Consider the following 16,821-nt stretch of genomic DNA (forward strand, 5'->3'; position numbering starts at 1 on the left):
GGAGCTCCGCGCTCGGCCGGCCGCCCGCCCCCCTGTCCCGCTGCGCCCGCAGCAACAGGACGGCCCCTCTCGCACTGCTCCCTGCAAAACCAGCTCGGCGGCGGGGCTGTCATGCAAGGGCTACCTCAGCAAGGACAGGAAACTCCCGTGGGAACACAAAGCCAGGTTTAATTTTTTAAAAACGGTAAAAAGACTCATGATTAGAAAAAGAAACGCGCATTTGGCGGAGAAAGAAGGGATGGAGACGGAGGTGACGGTGACGGTCCACCTGTGGTTCACCTCGGACCAGCGGAGACCCAGCGCCATGGGGTCAGCCTTGCTAGCCGCCCCCCCCCCCCCTTCCTGGGCCAATGGCAGTCCGGGGAACCAGGTGGTGCCACCTACAGGCGACTCGGAGCAGCGCCTTCTGTGTCAATGGCTTCAATACCATCTGGTTGGGGACTCGCTCCTGAGGTCACAGCGCACGCCCCTTCATTCCCCTCCTGTGGCCACACAGGCAGATTCCAGGGACCCCGGGCTGCCCCCCGTCAAGAGCGGGGTGTCCCTCCGCCGAGGGAACCCCGCGGCGTCCTCGGATCTGTCCCCCACGGGTGCCCTCCCACCTGCCACGTGGCCCGAGGCATGGAACCGCTCCCTGGGAATAGTTTAAAATAAGAAACCGCACAAGCTGTCTGATTTCCATTGTAGGATTTTAAAATCGTTTTAACATAAAAATATCTTTTCTTTTTTCCAAAAATACTCCGGGCTCTCTCTCTTATAAGTCTTTTTTTTCTCCTGTAAAAAGCCCCCCCTGCCCTGCCTTCCTACATAAAGCACTTATTTTGCGTGGAAAGTGCCCTCGAGACCTACGATGCATAGGAAACAATATGACAAAGGGATGGAGGGGAGGGGAGGGGAGGGGAGGTGGGGGCGGGGGGGAGGCAGAAGAGGGGAGGAGCGAAAAAGCGGTCGACAAAGATTTTGCCATGTGTCCCCAAGGCCACATCTACAGCAAATCCAGACACGGAAGGGAGGACAAAGATGGGGGGGGCGGGCAAGGACAGGGACGGGAAGAAGGCGAAACCAGCCCATCGTGGACGGAAGGCCCAGCAAAGCCGTCGGGACAACGAAGGTTGTGGGGCACGGACGAGTCAGGGTCACCGAGGCGCGCATTCCCGCCGCACAGGCTGGTCTTGGAATCTCCTCTGCAAGCCAACCCCATCGTGAGGGAACGCAGCCCGCGGGGGTGGGGGTGGGGGGGGGGGGCTTCCCACCCCCTTTCGGGTGATCGCCGCAGTTTTCTTTCTCTTCTTTTTTGGCACAGCTTTCCCCCGGCCGTGGCAGGCCTCAGAGCCGTCCGCACGCACCATCCGGCTGGTGGCGTCAGGCTGCCTCCCTCCGATACAGCTGTGTGTGAAAGGTTTCGGTGAGGACTAGGAGTACAGGCTCCGGGGCGTGGCCGGGAGGGGCTGGCTCCAAGGTCATGCCCACGTGCCACGCCCCCGCAGTCTCGCAGCTGCAGGATCGAGTCTCAGGGGTGCCAAGGCCCCCGTGCCCACCACTGCTGGTCCATGACTTCTCTTCTCTTTCCCGGGACACTGCGGTCACTTCCGCAGATCTAACACGCACACCTGTGGGGAAGCAGAGAGCCGGAACAGTTACTGTAAAAAAGGGAACAGAAAAGTTACTTTGTGGAAGTTACGGCAAGTAACATGGCCAGGAAATGTTACTTGTATGGAAGGGAACAGAGCCGGGTGGGCAAATTATATTGTAGAGCCCACGGATCAAATCAGGCCCGCCCAACTGTTTTATAAATAAAGTTCTATTGGCACACCGTTCTGAACATTCAGAGAAACTGTAACAACAGCCTAGTGACTGAGCCTTTGACCATCCTGGGAACTAATACAGAGGCAGTGGCCATGGTACGGCCCAGACACCGAGTGGCAGGGCCGACGACCAGTCAAGCCTGAGCTCATGGCCTTGGGGAACACGAGTGGGCTACCCCGACGCTCGGCAACCCTCCCGCCGCCCCTTGCCTCAGGGGATCACCATAGGGCCCAGGACCCAGGAGACCCTTTTGTCAGCAGAGGGTCCGGGCTGGGGCACCATCCAGGGTCGGAGACAGGAGCCAGGTGCTCAGTCTGGGCCCTGGGTATCGGCTGCCGGGCGTGTCCCCTTTCCGCCCCACGCCCCCCCACCTCCAGCACACCGGGGGTGCTGCTTACGGAGCCGTCGGATGCACTGGCGCCCACTTTGTCCCCTCGGGCGTTCCAGCAGACCTCGAAGATGCCACCAGTGCCTCGGTAGCTGTGGACCAGGCTCCCACTCTGCAAAGCAAAGCAGCTGTCAGGAGCTAAGGGGGCGGGACCAAGGCCACAGCGCATCCACGTGGTTGTATTTAGAAGGCATCCTCTCACTGAGGATCAAAGAGGCTTGAGATCTAGGCAAAAGGAGTGACATAATGTGATGAGGTTTCGACCTTGGGCGGTACCTAATGTCGTTTTTCTTTTTTAAATATACTTTTATTGGTTTCAGAGAGGAAGGGAGAAGAAGAGGGATAGAAACATCCATGATGAGAGAGAAACATGGATCAGCTGCCTCCTGCACACACCCTACTGGGGATCAAGCCCGCAACCCAGGCATGTGCCCTGATCGTGAATCCAACCGTGACCTCCTGGCTCATAGGTTGATACTCAACCACTGAGCCACGCTAACCGTGCCCTCATGTCATTTTTCTACGATGTCACTTTACAAATCCACCCGTCACTGTTTCTATGAAGAGGCACTGTATTCCTGGAACGTGTGTTTTCTGCGTGGCCAGTCTGGGCTGCGAGGCTTAGCAGCAGCCGGGCTCCGCGGAGGGTCCCCCCTCACCTCTCCCTCTCCAAGAGCATGGAGCTCGGGTGAGGCAGACACCGGGAAGCCTGCGGTCTCAGTGGACACCCTGCCCATGGCAGTTAGTTCACTTGCCTCATGTACTCCCAGCCCTTGCCACAAGGGGGCATGGGCTCAATGCAAACGTACTGCAAAGTCAAACCAGCCACAGGGAACCCCAAGGCAGGCTGGATTACAAGAGGTGAAGGGAGGCCATGCAATCCACCCCGAGGTCACACAAACAGGATCGCTGGCCTTTTGCAACAGCTCCGACCATTTCTCTTCCATCGGCAGGAGAACCGAGAGCTGACTGCGCAACGTAACAGTCCCTACTCTACCTCTCACCCACGTCCACTCTTTTTCAAAATTTACTTATTTTTTATTTTTATTGATTTCAGAGAGGAAGAGAGGGAGAGAGAGAAACATCCATGATGAGAGAGAATCATGGATCAGCCGCCTCCTGCACGCCCCCTACTGGGGATGGAGCCCACAACCCAGGCATGTGCCCTGATCAGGAATCGAACCGGGGACCCTTCAGTCTGCTGAGCCCCACCCACTTCCACTCTTTATATTCAGAACCTCTTACCCAGGGATACCCACGCTGCCGCATTTACTCAAATGCTGTCTCCTTTGAGTTCTGCCAACAGCACAACCCAATATGACATACCGTTACCTACGGAAACATACACTATTTTCATTAGGAAAATCAAAGTGGCACCACAAAGCAAACAGATATTCCTTTGCTACACAATGTGGCCCAGAGGTCAGGGCTGGCCCCGCCCCTTGGCTGACCCCCTGGGAAGCTCAAATGTAATGACACCTGTTCCCCCAACCTTAGTACCCTGGGAGCAGCATCTCTGGCGACAAGAGGACTGGGTTACGGTTTTCCCATCTTCCAGAAAAGGATGAGGCAGGTGACTCACTCCCCAGCACAAACTCCCCAGAGGATGTCTCGAGCCTGAGTCACCGAAACTTGACATTGGGCATGCCTCTGAGAAAGGTCCGAGGGATTACCTGAGTGTTCCAGATGTGCACGCACTTGTCGAAGGAGCCGCTGGCCAGGTACTTGCCGTCGGGGCTGAACGCGACACTGTAGACAGGTTCCTGGTGTTTGGTGAGTGTGTGGATGCACACGCCGCGCTCCACGTCCCACAGCCGGACCGTGGAGTCGAACGAAGCGCTAGGAGGAAGGGAGGAAACGTCACCACAGATAATAACAGGGATGCTTCGTCATGGCGAAAATGTGACTCAGATGCATTAATAGCAAAGCCATTGTCATAAAACAACTAGTGGCCCAGTGCTCAAAATTCATGCACATTAAAAGGGAATTAGTTAGAGGAAATATTTTAATTCCCTTTCTCTATAAGAGAAGTGTCAGAGATGAAAGAAAATTACTAAAATGTATATGCAAATCTCCCTCCTGTCAGATCTAGAGCACGCCTTGTGACCTAGAGTCAAGTCCCCGCCCACCACCCGCACGAGCTTCGAAAACGCAGGAGACCCAGACCCAGCTGGCCCCATCCCCGTCAAGCCCCTCTGGGCAGGGGGTGCAGCCTCAGGCCCCCCGTCAAGCCCCGCCGGGTGGGGGGTGCGGCCTGAGGTCCCCTGCCAGGCACTGAGGCGGGGGGGGGGGGGCACAGCCTGAGGTCCCCGTCAAGCCCTGCCGGGTGGGGAGTGCAACCTGAGGTCTCCTGACTCAGAGCCGGGGCAGGGGGCGTGGCCTGAGGTCCCCCGTCAAGCCCCACTAAGTGAGGGGTGTGGCCTGAGGTCCCTCATCAAGCCCCGCTGGGCGGGGGGCGCGGCCTGAGGTCCCTCGCCCGGGCCAGGTGCCATGAAGCCTCAGGTCCCTGCTGTCTGGTCGTGACGTTATGGCGTCCTGGCTAATTTGCATATTCCTCTATTATATAGAAGATAGATTCCTGTCCTTTGCTTTTGCTCTTTTGGATGCTGTTACTGGGGAAACAGGGTGATTTCACATTCATTGGTTTCTGCAATCCGCTGTGTGCACCGTGGATCCCAGACCCCGAAGGATCCCGGCATCTCCAGCCTCAGAATCTCTCCAGCTTGTTTTTCTAGACGTTTTTACTAAACACGGGGCGGAATGGCGTCCCGTGAGCACTGGGCCGAGGCAGTTCTGTGCATCGCAGCCTCAAGTGGCGTGGGTCTGGGCTGCCCACCGTGGCCACGTACCCCTCTCCCCGATTCTGGGGACCATGCTGCTGCCCTGGGGGTTCACTACAGAAATGGCTCGGTCAGCCCTGCTAGGGCGGGACAGCCCTTTGCTGCCGCTCAGAACCTGCGCCACCTGCAGCCCCGGGCTAGACTAAGTAACGCAGGGCCTCGGGCACGCCCAGCTCAGCTCTGCTTGCTTTCTCCATCCTGATGAAACCTTCACAAAGCCACGTGCCAGACGCCTGGACACAGAACTGCCCTCCCACCAGCCCAGCGGGCACCAGGACCCACACCCTTACTCGGGTGTCACTTCATAGCTCTGTCTTCATATCCTCTCCGGGCAGCTACTCGTGTACAGTCTGGAAGGGCATGAACTCATTCACGGCTCCCCTTTGCACGATTTCTATTCCCTTTGATACAAGTGACATTTCCTGGCCACGTTCCTGGCCATCTCTTTTACAGACTAACGTTTCTGTTCCCTTTGATACAATAACTGTTCCAGCCACAGTGAGCAAGGCGGCTCTGGGAGCCGCGTGGGCCTGGGCTGTGGCCCGTCCCCTCTTACCTTGCGAGCATGATGTTGGCGTTCGGGTTGCTGGTGGCGGGCCCGGTGGGACTCCACTTTATGGTGTAGATCTCTTTGCTGTGGGCTTGCAGGTCATGGACACACGTGTCCTGTTTCATGCTCCAGATCTAGAGGGCACGATGGCAAGCGTGTGAGCAGGCAGGAGTTCTTTCTCCAGCCAGGAATGGCTCCACACCGTCACGCTGTGAGCGCTTCTCAGGTTTGGGGCCCTGGGGCAGCTAGCCCACCTGCGGGTCACTGCCCAGGTAGAGGGGTGGGCAAAATCCCGGGGGCGCCAGCGGCATCGAGTAGCCATGGGGCAAACTTACAGCAGCGGGAAGTGTTCCATACAAAATCATCACCCAGAGCAGCCGTGAGGGTAAGACCCGCACTGAGTACAGGGGCTGCCTGGGATCCAGCAGCCCCTCCTTCCACGTTACCTTTAACGTCATGTCGTCGGAGCAGGACGCCAGCAACATTCCAGAAGGATCCCACTTGATGGCATTGACCTCATTCTGAAAGAGAGCAAAGGATTTTACAAAGAAAGGAAGGCCTGTGAGTAGGTACCACAACCGCCCAGCAGAGGGCAGCAGCGCCCCATCATCTCTTCTGACTATTCATAGTTTCCACCACAGGACTCAGATTTTCCTGCTGCTTACTCTGCCTTTCTCGTGTAGGTAAATGCACAGGCACACACCATGCAAAATCAGTCACCCGCATCCACATTTCTCTAAGAAAAAAATCACACCTCGGGAGCCAGGGCATTTACATTTAATAAGCACAGCACAGAAAACCAGTATGACCACCGTTGTTTTGAAACTGACATGAAAAATCATTTTCACCCTGGCCGGTGTCGCTCAGTGGCTAGAGTTTTGGCCTATGCACCGAAGGGTGGCGGGTTCAATTCCCAGTCAAGGGCATGTACCTGGGTTGCAGGTTTGTCCCTGGTCCCAGTCAGGGTGCATGCAGGAGGTAACCAATAGATGGGTCTCTCTCCCATCAATGTTTCTCTCTCTCCCCCACTCCCTCCCTCCCTTCCAATCTCTAAAAACCAATGTCAGCATTTTCCACCAAATTCAGGATACTGGCTATTTCTATGATCTCTCTTCAGATTCATTAGCCTTATTTCTGCAATCTCAATCGGCTGTTAAACTCACCCATTAAGATTTTCATTTTAGACATCAAACTTCTCAGCTGTCAGATTTCCATTTGACCGATTTGTTTTGTTTTTAAATATAGTTTTCCTTTCTCTGCTACCATTCCCCATCTATTCATTCATGACGAGCATCCTTTCCTTTATGTCGTCACATATTTGTTTAATAGCCACTCTAAGTCCTTCCTCCAAAACCCAACAAAAGACCTGGGCTGCAGTCACAGTACCTTTCTTTTCTCTTTTATTAATCACCCCACCCCCAGGAACAGTTAGATGAGAACCATAATGGTATCACAGATTTGAGTAGGAGGAAAAAAAAACCCTGGCCGGTTAAAATCAGTGGGTAGTGTCGGCCCATGGACTGAAGGGTCCCAGGTTTGATTCCGATTAAGGGTACACACCTCGGTTGTAGGCTCAATCCCTGGCTCTGGTCGGGGTACGGTGCAGGAGGCAACCGGCCGATGTGTCTCTCTTACAGAGACGTTTCTCTCTCTCTGTCTCTCCCTCTCCTTTCCACTCTCTCTAAAAAAAATCAATGGAAAAGTATCCTCGGGTGACGATTAACAAAAGAATAAAAAATAACAAAAAAATTAAATGTGTTAATAAAAAAAATTCAAAAAGCAGGTGACAAATCTGCTTAAAGGAATGTCAGCAGCATTTTAATAGGGCATCGGAAATCATGCTGCAAGAAATATTCCTATCATTTAAAAATCCAAGGGACAAGTCGGCCGTCACAGCATCTTTGTTTCTTTTTAAATAGATTTTTGTTGATTTCAGAGAGGAAGGGAGAGGGAGGGAGAGATAGAAACATCAATAATGAGAATCATGGATCGGCTGCCTCCTACGCGCCCCCTACTGGGGATGGAGCCCGCAACCTGGGCATGTGCCCTGACCAGAATCGAACCTGGGACCCTTCAGTCCGAAGCTTTATCCACTGAGCCAAACCGGCTAGGGCTGTTTAATCCGAGGCTTCCCGCTCCTGGCACATGGCCATGAACTTGAGCCCCATCGTCAGGCCTCCCACTTACCGTGTGTCCCTGGAAGGTTTTGACGGGGCGGTCGCAGCTGAGTCTGCAGACGTGAATGCACATGTCGGTGCTACAGGAGGCGAAGGTCGTGTTGTTCTGCCAGTCCACATCGAGGGCGGGGGCTGCGGGTGGGACAGGGGGTGGGAAACTGGAGTCTCTAGAGCCAGGGCTGCCCCACTTGGCCTGCTGTGGCCACAACACACAGAGGGACATGGTTAAGGCCGCAGCAGTGGCTGCACACCCCTGTGGGAAAGACGCCCCACCTCAGGGGGACCCTGCTTTCTTGGCCCACGCCTGGGGATCTGGATATCCGAAGGCTCCCACCATTCCCTAACTGATAAGAGCAGCCTCTGTACTTGAACTGCAAACTAGTAGTTTATGCCAGTTCCTTCCAGGAGTCTGGAACCCGGGTCTGAGCCAGGGAGAGGCTGCCTGCAATACCAGCCTCCATGAAGATCCTGGACAGGAGTCTCCACTGAGCTCTACGTGGCCCCTCACACTCGTCTCCGGGGGAATCGGCCCGTCCTTGGCGACTCCCGGAGAGAAGACCACTGCCAATGCTGGATTTCGCCCTGTGACCTTTCCCCTCTCGGCCGGCTGTGCTCCATGTCCTTCCGCTGTGACGAACCTGAGCTGGGACTCCCCCATGTGGGAACAGTCTCAGGGATCCCCGACATGGCCCCCCTGGGCTGGCAGGAAAAAGAAGGCCACACTGGTCCTGGGATTGGTTCCCTGGGGTGTTTTTAACGCTTTGATGTTGGGTAATCTGTACCGTGGACGTCTGAGAGCACTGAGATTACAGCTGGATTCCATGGACACACTCCTTGGAGTAGTGAGGAATATCTCACAAGACGTTTCATGGGGATTCTGCACTATTATTTCCAAACTAGAGGCCTGGTGCACGACATTTGTACACTGGGGGGGGGGGGGGGGAGGGGGGTGTGTCCCTCAGCTCGGCCTGCGCCCTCTTGAAGTCCGGGAGCCTTCGGGGGATGTCCGACTGATGGCTTAGACCTGCTCTCCAGCGGCGTGCCCACTATGGGAGCACACCGACCACCAGGGGGCAGCTCCTGCATTGAGCGTCTGCCCCCTGGCGGTCAGTGCGCGTCATAGCGTCCAGTCGTTCCACCGCTTGGTCGATTTGCATATTACCCTTTTATTATGTAGGATTACAAAACCAAACCAAAAGACTCACCAGAGTGAAACGGAAACTGCTGTTTGGCTTCTCCCGTGTGGGCATCCCAAATTATTGTTGTCTGTGCTCCGCAAACAAAAAGGAAATGTTAGTGGGTGTTCTTCTCGCCAAGTTTTCTCCCGGAAAAGTTATCATACAAGACGAGGCAGGGGCCCCTCCTCCCTCCACTCCAGTGCTGCCCAATAAACACAGGACACAAGCCAGGCGGGGAACTCTGTTTCCTATTAAGCACTCCATACCAAAAAGAAAAAGAGAAACTGTTAAAACCACCTTTTCTTTTTGTTTTTTGGTGCTGTGACACGGATAGGAACCGAGGTGGCTGTGGCCATGAAACTACGTTTTAACTACACATTTTATTTTACTCCAGTATGGCCAAAATATTGTCTCAACATGTGATCAGCATATAGCTAGCTGTTCATGAGATTCTCGGCAGTCTTTCTGCCTAGGTCTGTGGAATCCAGTGTTTTATACGTAACAATCTCGAGAGCCAGGTGGGGTGGTGGCGACGCCACAAGACACAGCAGCTGTAACTGATAATTGGAAAAGTACCGAGATGGGTGGGGGTTTCCCCTCTCCCATTACAAGCTGAAGAAACTCATAATAAAGCTGATCTAAGTATCTTTCTGGCACTTTTCAAAATGAGGAGCTGAAGAAGAAACGGGCATTTCTGAAAACTGCCCTGTGCATAAGGGAGAGAGACAGTTTCCCTGGAAAACAAATAGGAATTCTTCTTTTTTAAAAAATATATTTTATTGAATTTTTTACAGAGAGGAAGGGAAAGGATAGAGAGTTAGAAGCATCGATGAGAGAGAAACATCGATCAGCTGCCTCCTGCACACCTCCCACTGGGGATGTGCCCGCAACTAAGGTACATGCCCTTGACCGGGATCGAACCCGGGACCCTTCAGTCCACAGGCCGACGCTCTCTCTGCTGAGCCAAACCGGTTAGGGCCAGCTCTAGCCCAATGAACATCTTTTGTTCATTTGTTTGCTGGGTCTAACACTTTTCTGACTCCCCAAAGTCAGGTGCTGCCGAGAATATAGAAACTCACAATTCTGATGCAATTTCACACACGACATCAGTAATCAAGTCATTTTGTTGATGCCTATGTTAAATATACCCCAGACAAAAGAAAACATTAATTACACAAGAGCTGTTAAGAATCGGAACTAGCTTTAGCTTGGCCGACGTGGCTCAGTGGTTGAGCGCTGACCTATGAGCCAGGAGGCTGCAGTTCTATTCCCGGCCAAGGGCACATGCCCGGGTTGCACGGTTGTGGGTTCATTCTCCAGTGTGGGGCGTGCAGGGGGTAGCCGATCAATGTTTCTCTCTCATCACTGATGTTTCTATCTCTCTCTCCCTCTCCCTTCCTCTCTGAAATCAATTCAAATATATTAATTTTAAAAAAAAAAGAATCTGAAATACACTTTAGCCCCTTGGGGTTAAGCTTCTACTGAAGGCCAGCGCCAGATTCCCCATACATTACACTTCCTCCCGGGTATTACTATCTGAACGCTATTATCATCTCTGCCGTGGGTGGCTGATGAAGGCAGTCAGTGTGTTGCCCAAAGACTGACAGAATTTCAAACGTGCACTTCCAGTGACCACATAGCTCAGCTCCTGGTACTGACCACTGACCATTGGGTTGAAAATCAGATGTGAATATAAAAAAAAATAGCTCCTGAGGCAGTAAGGATGTGAGGATGCAAAACACTGGCTACAATTCTGTGAAAGGGCAGTAATTGCGGGCCGGACCCAGGGCCTGCCTTCCAACACACGTCCTCTCCACACCAGTGTGTCCCTAGGCAAGTCCGCAGGCTCTCTGTGGCCCGGGGTCCATGTTCTATATGCCCACCTCCCATCCGAGAGCATCCAATAGGCCAACAGAGGCGGGAAAGTGCTCGTTTAGGTTACTGACACTCCCACAAATTATTTTAGTAACTGCATCAGTCACATACAAGACGCAGTGGTGTGTGGGAAGCATCTGAATTAGAGCCCCTTGGAGAAAATTCGGCGGCCACTCCACGAGAGCTTCTGTCTCGTGTGCCAGCCACAACACCTCAGCTTTTCATATTAGAAATGAGGCTGCCACCCTGCTGGCATGGCTCAGTGGTTGAAAGTTGACCTATGAACCAGGAGATAACGGTTCGATTCCCGGTCAAGGGCACATGTCTGGTTGTGGGCTCAGTCCCCAGTGTAGGGTGTGCAGGAGGCAGCCGATCCATGATTCTCTCTCATCATTGATGTTTCTATCTCTCTCTCCCTCTCCCTTCCTCTCTGAAATCAATAAAAATATGTTTTTGGTGTTTTTTTTTTAAAAGAAAAGAGGCTGCGAAGTTGGAACAAAGGGTTTACTGGCTTAAAAGAGAGAGATAAAGAATGCACAATTCAATGACCTAGAGCAGTGATGGCGAACCTATGACGCGTGTCAGAGGTGACACTCAAACTCATTTTTTTCGTTGATTTTTCTTTGTTGAATGGCATTTAAATATATAAAATAAATATCAAAAATATACATCTTTGTTTTACTATGGTTGCAAATATCAAAAAATTTCTATATGTGACACGGCACCAGAGTTAAGTTAGGGTTTTTCAAAATGCTGACATGCCGAGCTCAAAAGGTTCGCCGTCACTGACCTAGAGGGTCACACTGGAGTGTGGAGTTCAGCAAAGCTATTTTTGCCAAGGGCCAGATGGTCAGTGCTTTTGGCTTTGAGGCTGTCACTGAGCTGTGCACCTCAAGCGAGCAGGGGAGCTTTACACAAAGGTCTGTGGAGTGTGTGACATATTAAGACGTGACGGGTGTCTGACTGGCGGGGCTCAGTGGTTGAGCATTGACCTATGAACCAGGAGGTCACGGTTCGATTTAGATTGTGGGATGGATCCCCAGTAGGGGGAGTGCAGGAGGCAGTGGATCAATGATTCTTTCTCATCATTGATGTTTCTGTCTCTCTCTCCTTCTCCTTTCCCCTCTGAAATCAATAAAAACATATTTTAAACACACACACACACACACACACACACACACACACATATATATATATATCAAGCACCACACATTTCTTAAGAGGAAGCAGAAAGTCTCAGAATTCAAAGAAACCACAATGTTATCTAGAGATTCAACACCAGTAAGCGTCTACAGATCAAAGACGTATTTTATCGAACACTCACTTTGTCCACACCGGCGCTCAAAATGTAATTCCCCTTTTTGTTCCATTTCAAGGCAAAGATGGGGCCTTTGTGTTGGCCTAAGGTGCTGGCCAGGTTACCTGTGGGGTAAGTAAACAGACAACAAACACGCTGACTTCAAGGCCACGGCCCGTTCACGCGGCGCTTCCACGCCAAAGCCGCTCTTCTCCGACCCCAAGCCGAGGGCGGCAGCACTCACCGTCTTCCGTCCAGATTCTTGCAAAGCCATCGTAGGAGCCCGTGGCCAACAGCGTCCCATCGCTCTGCGGGCCAGAAAGAAACAGGCCAACAGAAACAGCTTAGCAGGCTCGGTTCTGACAAAGCGAAGAGAACCTCTCACCCCAGGGCTAGAACATTCTCACATCCATAACCGGTCCCCAGCCCGGCCGGTGTGGCTCAGGGTTTGAGCATCGACCTGTGAACCAGGAGGCCACGGTTCGATTCCCGGTCAGGGCACAGGCCCGGGTTGGGTTGCGGGCTTGATCCCCAGTGTGGGGCGTGCAGGAGGCAGCTGATTGATGATGACTCTCTCTCATCATCGATGTTTCTATCTCTCTCTCTCTCTACTCTCTGAGATCAATGAAAACATTTAAAAAAAGGAAGAAATATGAAGGTGGAAGTCACGTTTCCTTGGCTGCTCGGAGACGTGGGCTAATGCTGGGAAGGAGCCCGACATGACCTGGCTAGCTCTCGGGAAGGGAGCCCCACGACCCCAGCACCCCTGCACCCCACATGGCACCAGACGGTCCAGCATGTGGGAGGTGGCCGGGGCTTACGTTCCAGTCCAGCGAGGTCACGTCCTTGTTGCTGGGCACGTCGTGGCCGCCCTCGCGGATGCAGTGCCGCAGCACGAGCTGGGTGGACGCCCCGTTGCTGCTCTCGTTCAGGTTCCAGATCCGCGCCGTCGAGTCTCCGGACCTGCAGAAGGAAGCGCCCCGCAGTCAGCTACCGGCGTGCTCACGGGTTTTCTCCCTTTTCCCACCATGCAACCTGCGTCAGGGCCCGCAGCCCACGGGCAGAGGCAGGCCACGGCTCCAGGCCAAGCTGCTCGGGGCCGGGCGCCGTGAGAGACCCAGGGGCACGGCCTGCCCTAAGTCCAACCCCACGGCAGCTGTTTTTTATCTCAGGGTTTTCTCCCCACCATCTCTGCGGCACGGAGTAATTTTAAATGCAGGCATGAGCCCCCACCCAGGGAGAACATGGGGACTTCTCCACAATTTTACCACAGTCGGAGGCACCCCAGGAAGGCCAGCAGGGGCGCCCCAGGCTTCGGTCTGCACCCCTGAGCAGGCGCCCAGGTAGGTGAGAGGGAACGCGCTCCGGAGGCGGGACCACAGCTGATGCCCTTACCCCGAGGCCAGGAGGTCGCTCACGGGGTTCCAGGCGCAGATGAAGACCTCGGACTCGTGGCCCCGAAGCACCGTGGCTTTGCTGGGTGGGATCTCAACGTCCCCGTCTATTTCCATGGGCTTCGAGTGATTATCTGTGGGAGGGACAGAAGCCGTGTGGCTGAGCAACGTAGGATGGGCGTGAAGAATTCGTTGGCCTGCACCCACTCACGGTCACCTGCCACGGGGCTGGGCTGTGGCCGCAGCCTCAGCCGAGGCGGCTGGGAGGCTGTATGTGAGGAGGCCTCGGGGTGAGGTGTGAACACCATGGTCATCTCGACCCTCAGGGCCGGGGTGGCTGCACAACTTACCCGAGGGAAGCAAATTCCACTCAGGGAAGAATGCTCACGTCTGCATAAGACATGCACAGGTGCATGCACACAAATTCACACGCACACACTGCACACATACACAGTCACACACAAACTAACACAGGCACATGTGTGCACACAGATACACACACATCTGCATACTACATGCCCGCACTTACTTATGGCGTGTGCTCCGTTCTCCTCCCCATTCACTGTGGCTTCCCCGTTCTTTGGGGCGTTGGGCTGGGAAACAGCTGCTGGGGTCACCGTGGCTGTCGTGGCGGCCGTGGCCACTGTGGCTGCTGCTGCTGCTGCTGCTGATGCCGCCGCTGCCGCTGCCGCCGCGGCTGCCGCACTGGCCTGCTGCTGCGCCAGCTTCTCCCGGAAGGCCTGCTGCCTCGTCTGCACCACGTCAGGCATCACGGCGTCGATCAGGGACAGGGACTCTATGGGGCGGCCATCGAATACCGTGCCATCCTGGGGGAAGCCAGGGGACGGCCGTCAGCCCCGAAGCTCCTGGCACTGGGCTGTGGGCACCGCAGGCAGGTAGGTGCGGGCAGAGGCGAGGCGGGGCAGGCACTGCCCAGGGCACAGCGGTGGGCAGTGTGTGTGTGTGTGGGGGTGAGCCTGGGTGTAGGACAGGGTGTAATGCTGTCCTCAGTGGGGGACCCAATGTTTGGTAAATACCATACTGAACTGGGGCACTACCGTATTTCATGCAAAAGGGGCTCTATGTAGCTGAGGCACTGCCGTATTTCATGTAAAAGGTGCTCTACTGTATCTGAGGCACTACTGTATTTCATGTAAAAGATGCTCTATTATTATCTGGGGCACTACTGTATTTCATGTAAAAGGTGCTCTATGTAGCTGAGGCACTACCGTATTTCATGTAAAAGATGCTCTATTGTTATATGGGGCACTACCATATTTCATTTAAAAGGCGCTCTACTGTATGAGGCACTACTGTATTTCGTGTAAAAGATGCTCTATTATTATCTGGGGCACTACTGTATTTCATGTAAAAGGTGCTCTATGTATTTGAGGCACTACCGTATATCATGTAAAAGATGCTCTATTTGCCCTATCCAGTTTGGCACAGTGGATAGAGCGTCGGCCTGCGGACCGAAAGGTCCCGGGTTCGATTCCGGCCAAGGGCACATGCCTGGGCTGCGGGCTTTGGTCCCCAGTAGGGGCCGTGCAGAAGGCAGCCAATCAATGACTCTCTCATCATTGATGTTTCTATCTCTTCCTCCCTCTCCCTTCCTCTCTTAAAAATCAATAAAGAAATATATATATATTTTTAAAAAAGATGCTCTATTGTTATCTGAGGCACTACCGTATTTCATGTAAAAGATGCTCTATTGTTATTTGGGGCACTACCGTATTTCATGTAAAAGATGCTGTATTGTTATATGGGGCACTACCATATTTCATGTAAAAGGCACTCTACTGTATGAGGCACTACTGTATTTCATGTAAAAGACGCTCTATTATTATCTGGGGCACTACTGTATTTCATGTAAAAGGTGCTCTATGTATCTGAGGCACTACCGTATATCATGTAAAAGATGCTCTATTGTTAGCTGGGGCACTACAGTATTTCATGTAAAAGATGCTCTACCACTGTATCTGGGGCACTACCGTATTTCATATAAAAGATGCTTTACTGTATCCAAGGCACTACCGTATCTCATATAAAAGATGCTCTCCCAGATCTAATGATTCTTAATGATGGAGGGGGTGCCCGCTCAAAGGACTTGGGCTACGCCTGGCCACCTTTTTGGTTGTCAAAGTGGGGCAGAAAATGCTGCTGACATGTGATGGTGGAGACCCGGGAGCTGCTCAACGCTCTGTAGTGCATAGGATGCCCCCTCCCAGGAATGACCGACCCCAAATGCCCAGCGCCCCCAGGCTGAGAAAGCTGCCAGGACAGGTGTGGGAAGTCCCTGCGAGTAGCTACCTGCAATGTGGGAGAGTGTGTCTGCAGAAACCTCGGCCCAATCGGCCTCCTGCACCAGGAGGACCTCACTCCGAGAACATCCGCCTATTGACTGGGTGAACTGCCTATCGGCGGCCTGTGAAATGCCTCCATGCCCAGCCGGTGGCTCAGTAGGTTGGAGCATTGTCCCGTACCCCAAAAGGTCGTGGTTTGACTCCTGTTTCAGGGCACCTACCATCGGAGGCAACCGATGGATGTTTCTCTTACATTGCTGTCTCTCTCTCTCTCTCTCTCTCTCTCTCTCTCTCTCCCTTCCTCTCTCTAACATCAATAAACACATCCTCAGGTGAGGATTAAGAAAAGAAACGTAGCCCCAGCTGGTTTGGCTCAGTGGACAGAGCGTTGGCCTATGGACTGAAGGGTTTGATTCCAGTCAAGAGCACACATCTCGGTTGCGGGCTCAATCCCCAGTGTGGGGCGTGCAGGAGGCAGCCGATCGATGATTCTCTCTCATCATGGATGTTTTTCTCTCTCTCCCTCTCCCGTCCTCTCTGAAAAAAAGTTACAATAAAAAATAAAACCGCCCATGCGTATAAAATAGGCCCAATTATGCACTGAGGCCAACCCAAAAAGAGGAGGGGATACGAGCAAATTGACACCATTTTACTTTATCATTATGGTCACCTTCTCCCACCAGCTCTCTGGTGAGCACCGTCACCAGTCCCGCACCTGAAAGGCTCTCGAGTAGGACAGCCATCCCTGTCCTTCCCCAGTTCTATGACTGCACATGTCAGGGTCACTCGCAGGACAGATTCTAAAGAACAAATCTCCAGGGCCCTGGGGAACCGGCCGCTCAGAGAGAGCGGGGGTGGCGGGGGGGACGAACACACGCCCCTTCTGTGCTCAGCACGGTGCACGCCTGCCCCGAGGAGGGACATGGGGGAAGGTCAGCTGTGTTTTCAGAGCGGGGAGTGCACGTGACACCGTGGTGCTTGGTCAGCAGCTGGCCAGCCGCATGTGCATGTGG

The 16,821-nt window shown here is 53.5% G+C and overlaps 1 protein-coding gene across 3 annotated transcripts; it reads right to left on the bottom strand.

The window, feature by feature from the left end:
- Positions 1-148: 148 nt before the first annotated feature.
- Positions 149-14,337, bottom strand: TBL1X (transducin beta like 1 X-linked). Of its 3 annotated transcripts, none has more exons than XM_006104115.3 (12): positions 14,035-14,337; positions 13,507-13,639; positions 12,933-13,074; positions 12,356-12,419; positions 12,139-12,236; positions 8,967-9,027; positions 7,772-7,893; positions 6,031-6,105; positions 5,591-5,718; positions 3,868-4,033; positions 2,205-2,306; positions 149-1,610 (listed from the first exon to the last, which is right to left on the bottom strand). In XM_006104115.3, exons 1-12 carry the CDS (start codon positions 14,273-14,275, stop codon positions 1,584-1,586), a joined length of 1,359 nt encoding a protein of 452 aa, XP_006104177.2. In that variant the 5' UTR covers positions 14,276-14,337; the 3' UTR covers positions 149-1,583. The 3 variants fall into 3 exon arrangements, with proteins under 3 accessions (XP_006104177.2, XP_014301981.1, XP_014301982.1); XM_014446495.2 differs by having other exon boundaries at positions 149-1,640; XM_014446496.2 differs by lacking the exon at positions 149-1,610 and having other exon boundaries at positions 2,234-2,419.
- Between the last annotated feature and the right edge of the window lie 2,484 nt (positions 14,338-16,821).

Source organism: Myotis lucifugus, unplaced genomic scaffold (assembly GCF_000147115.1).
Source record: "Myotis lucifugus unplaced genomic scaffold, Myoluc2.0 scaffold_542, whole genome shotgun sequence".
NCBI classification, from domain to species: Eukaryota; Metazoa; Chordata; class Mammalia; order Chiroptera; family Vespertilionidae; genus Myotis; species Myotis lucifugus.

Bases quoted from the DNA above. Each gene is read 5' to 3' on its own strand.
- TBL1X (XM_006104115.3), bottom strand. From the start codon at position 14,275: ATGCCTGACGTGGTGCAGACGAGGCAGCAGGCCTTCCGGGAGAAGCTG. The intron at 12,237-12,355 runs GTGAGTGCTGCC...CTTACCCCACAG, and splicing joins AAGAATCTGGACGGAAGACG to GTAACCTGGCCAGCACCTTA. The intron at 4,034-5,590 runs GTAAGAGGGGAC...CCTTCCTCCTAG, and splicing joins GCCAACATCATGCTCGCAAG to CGCTTCGTTCGACTCCACGG.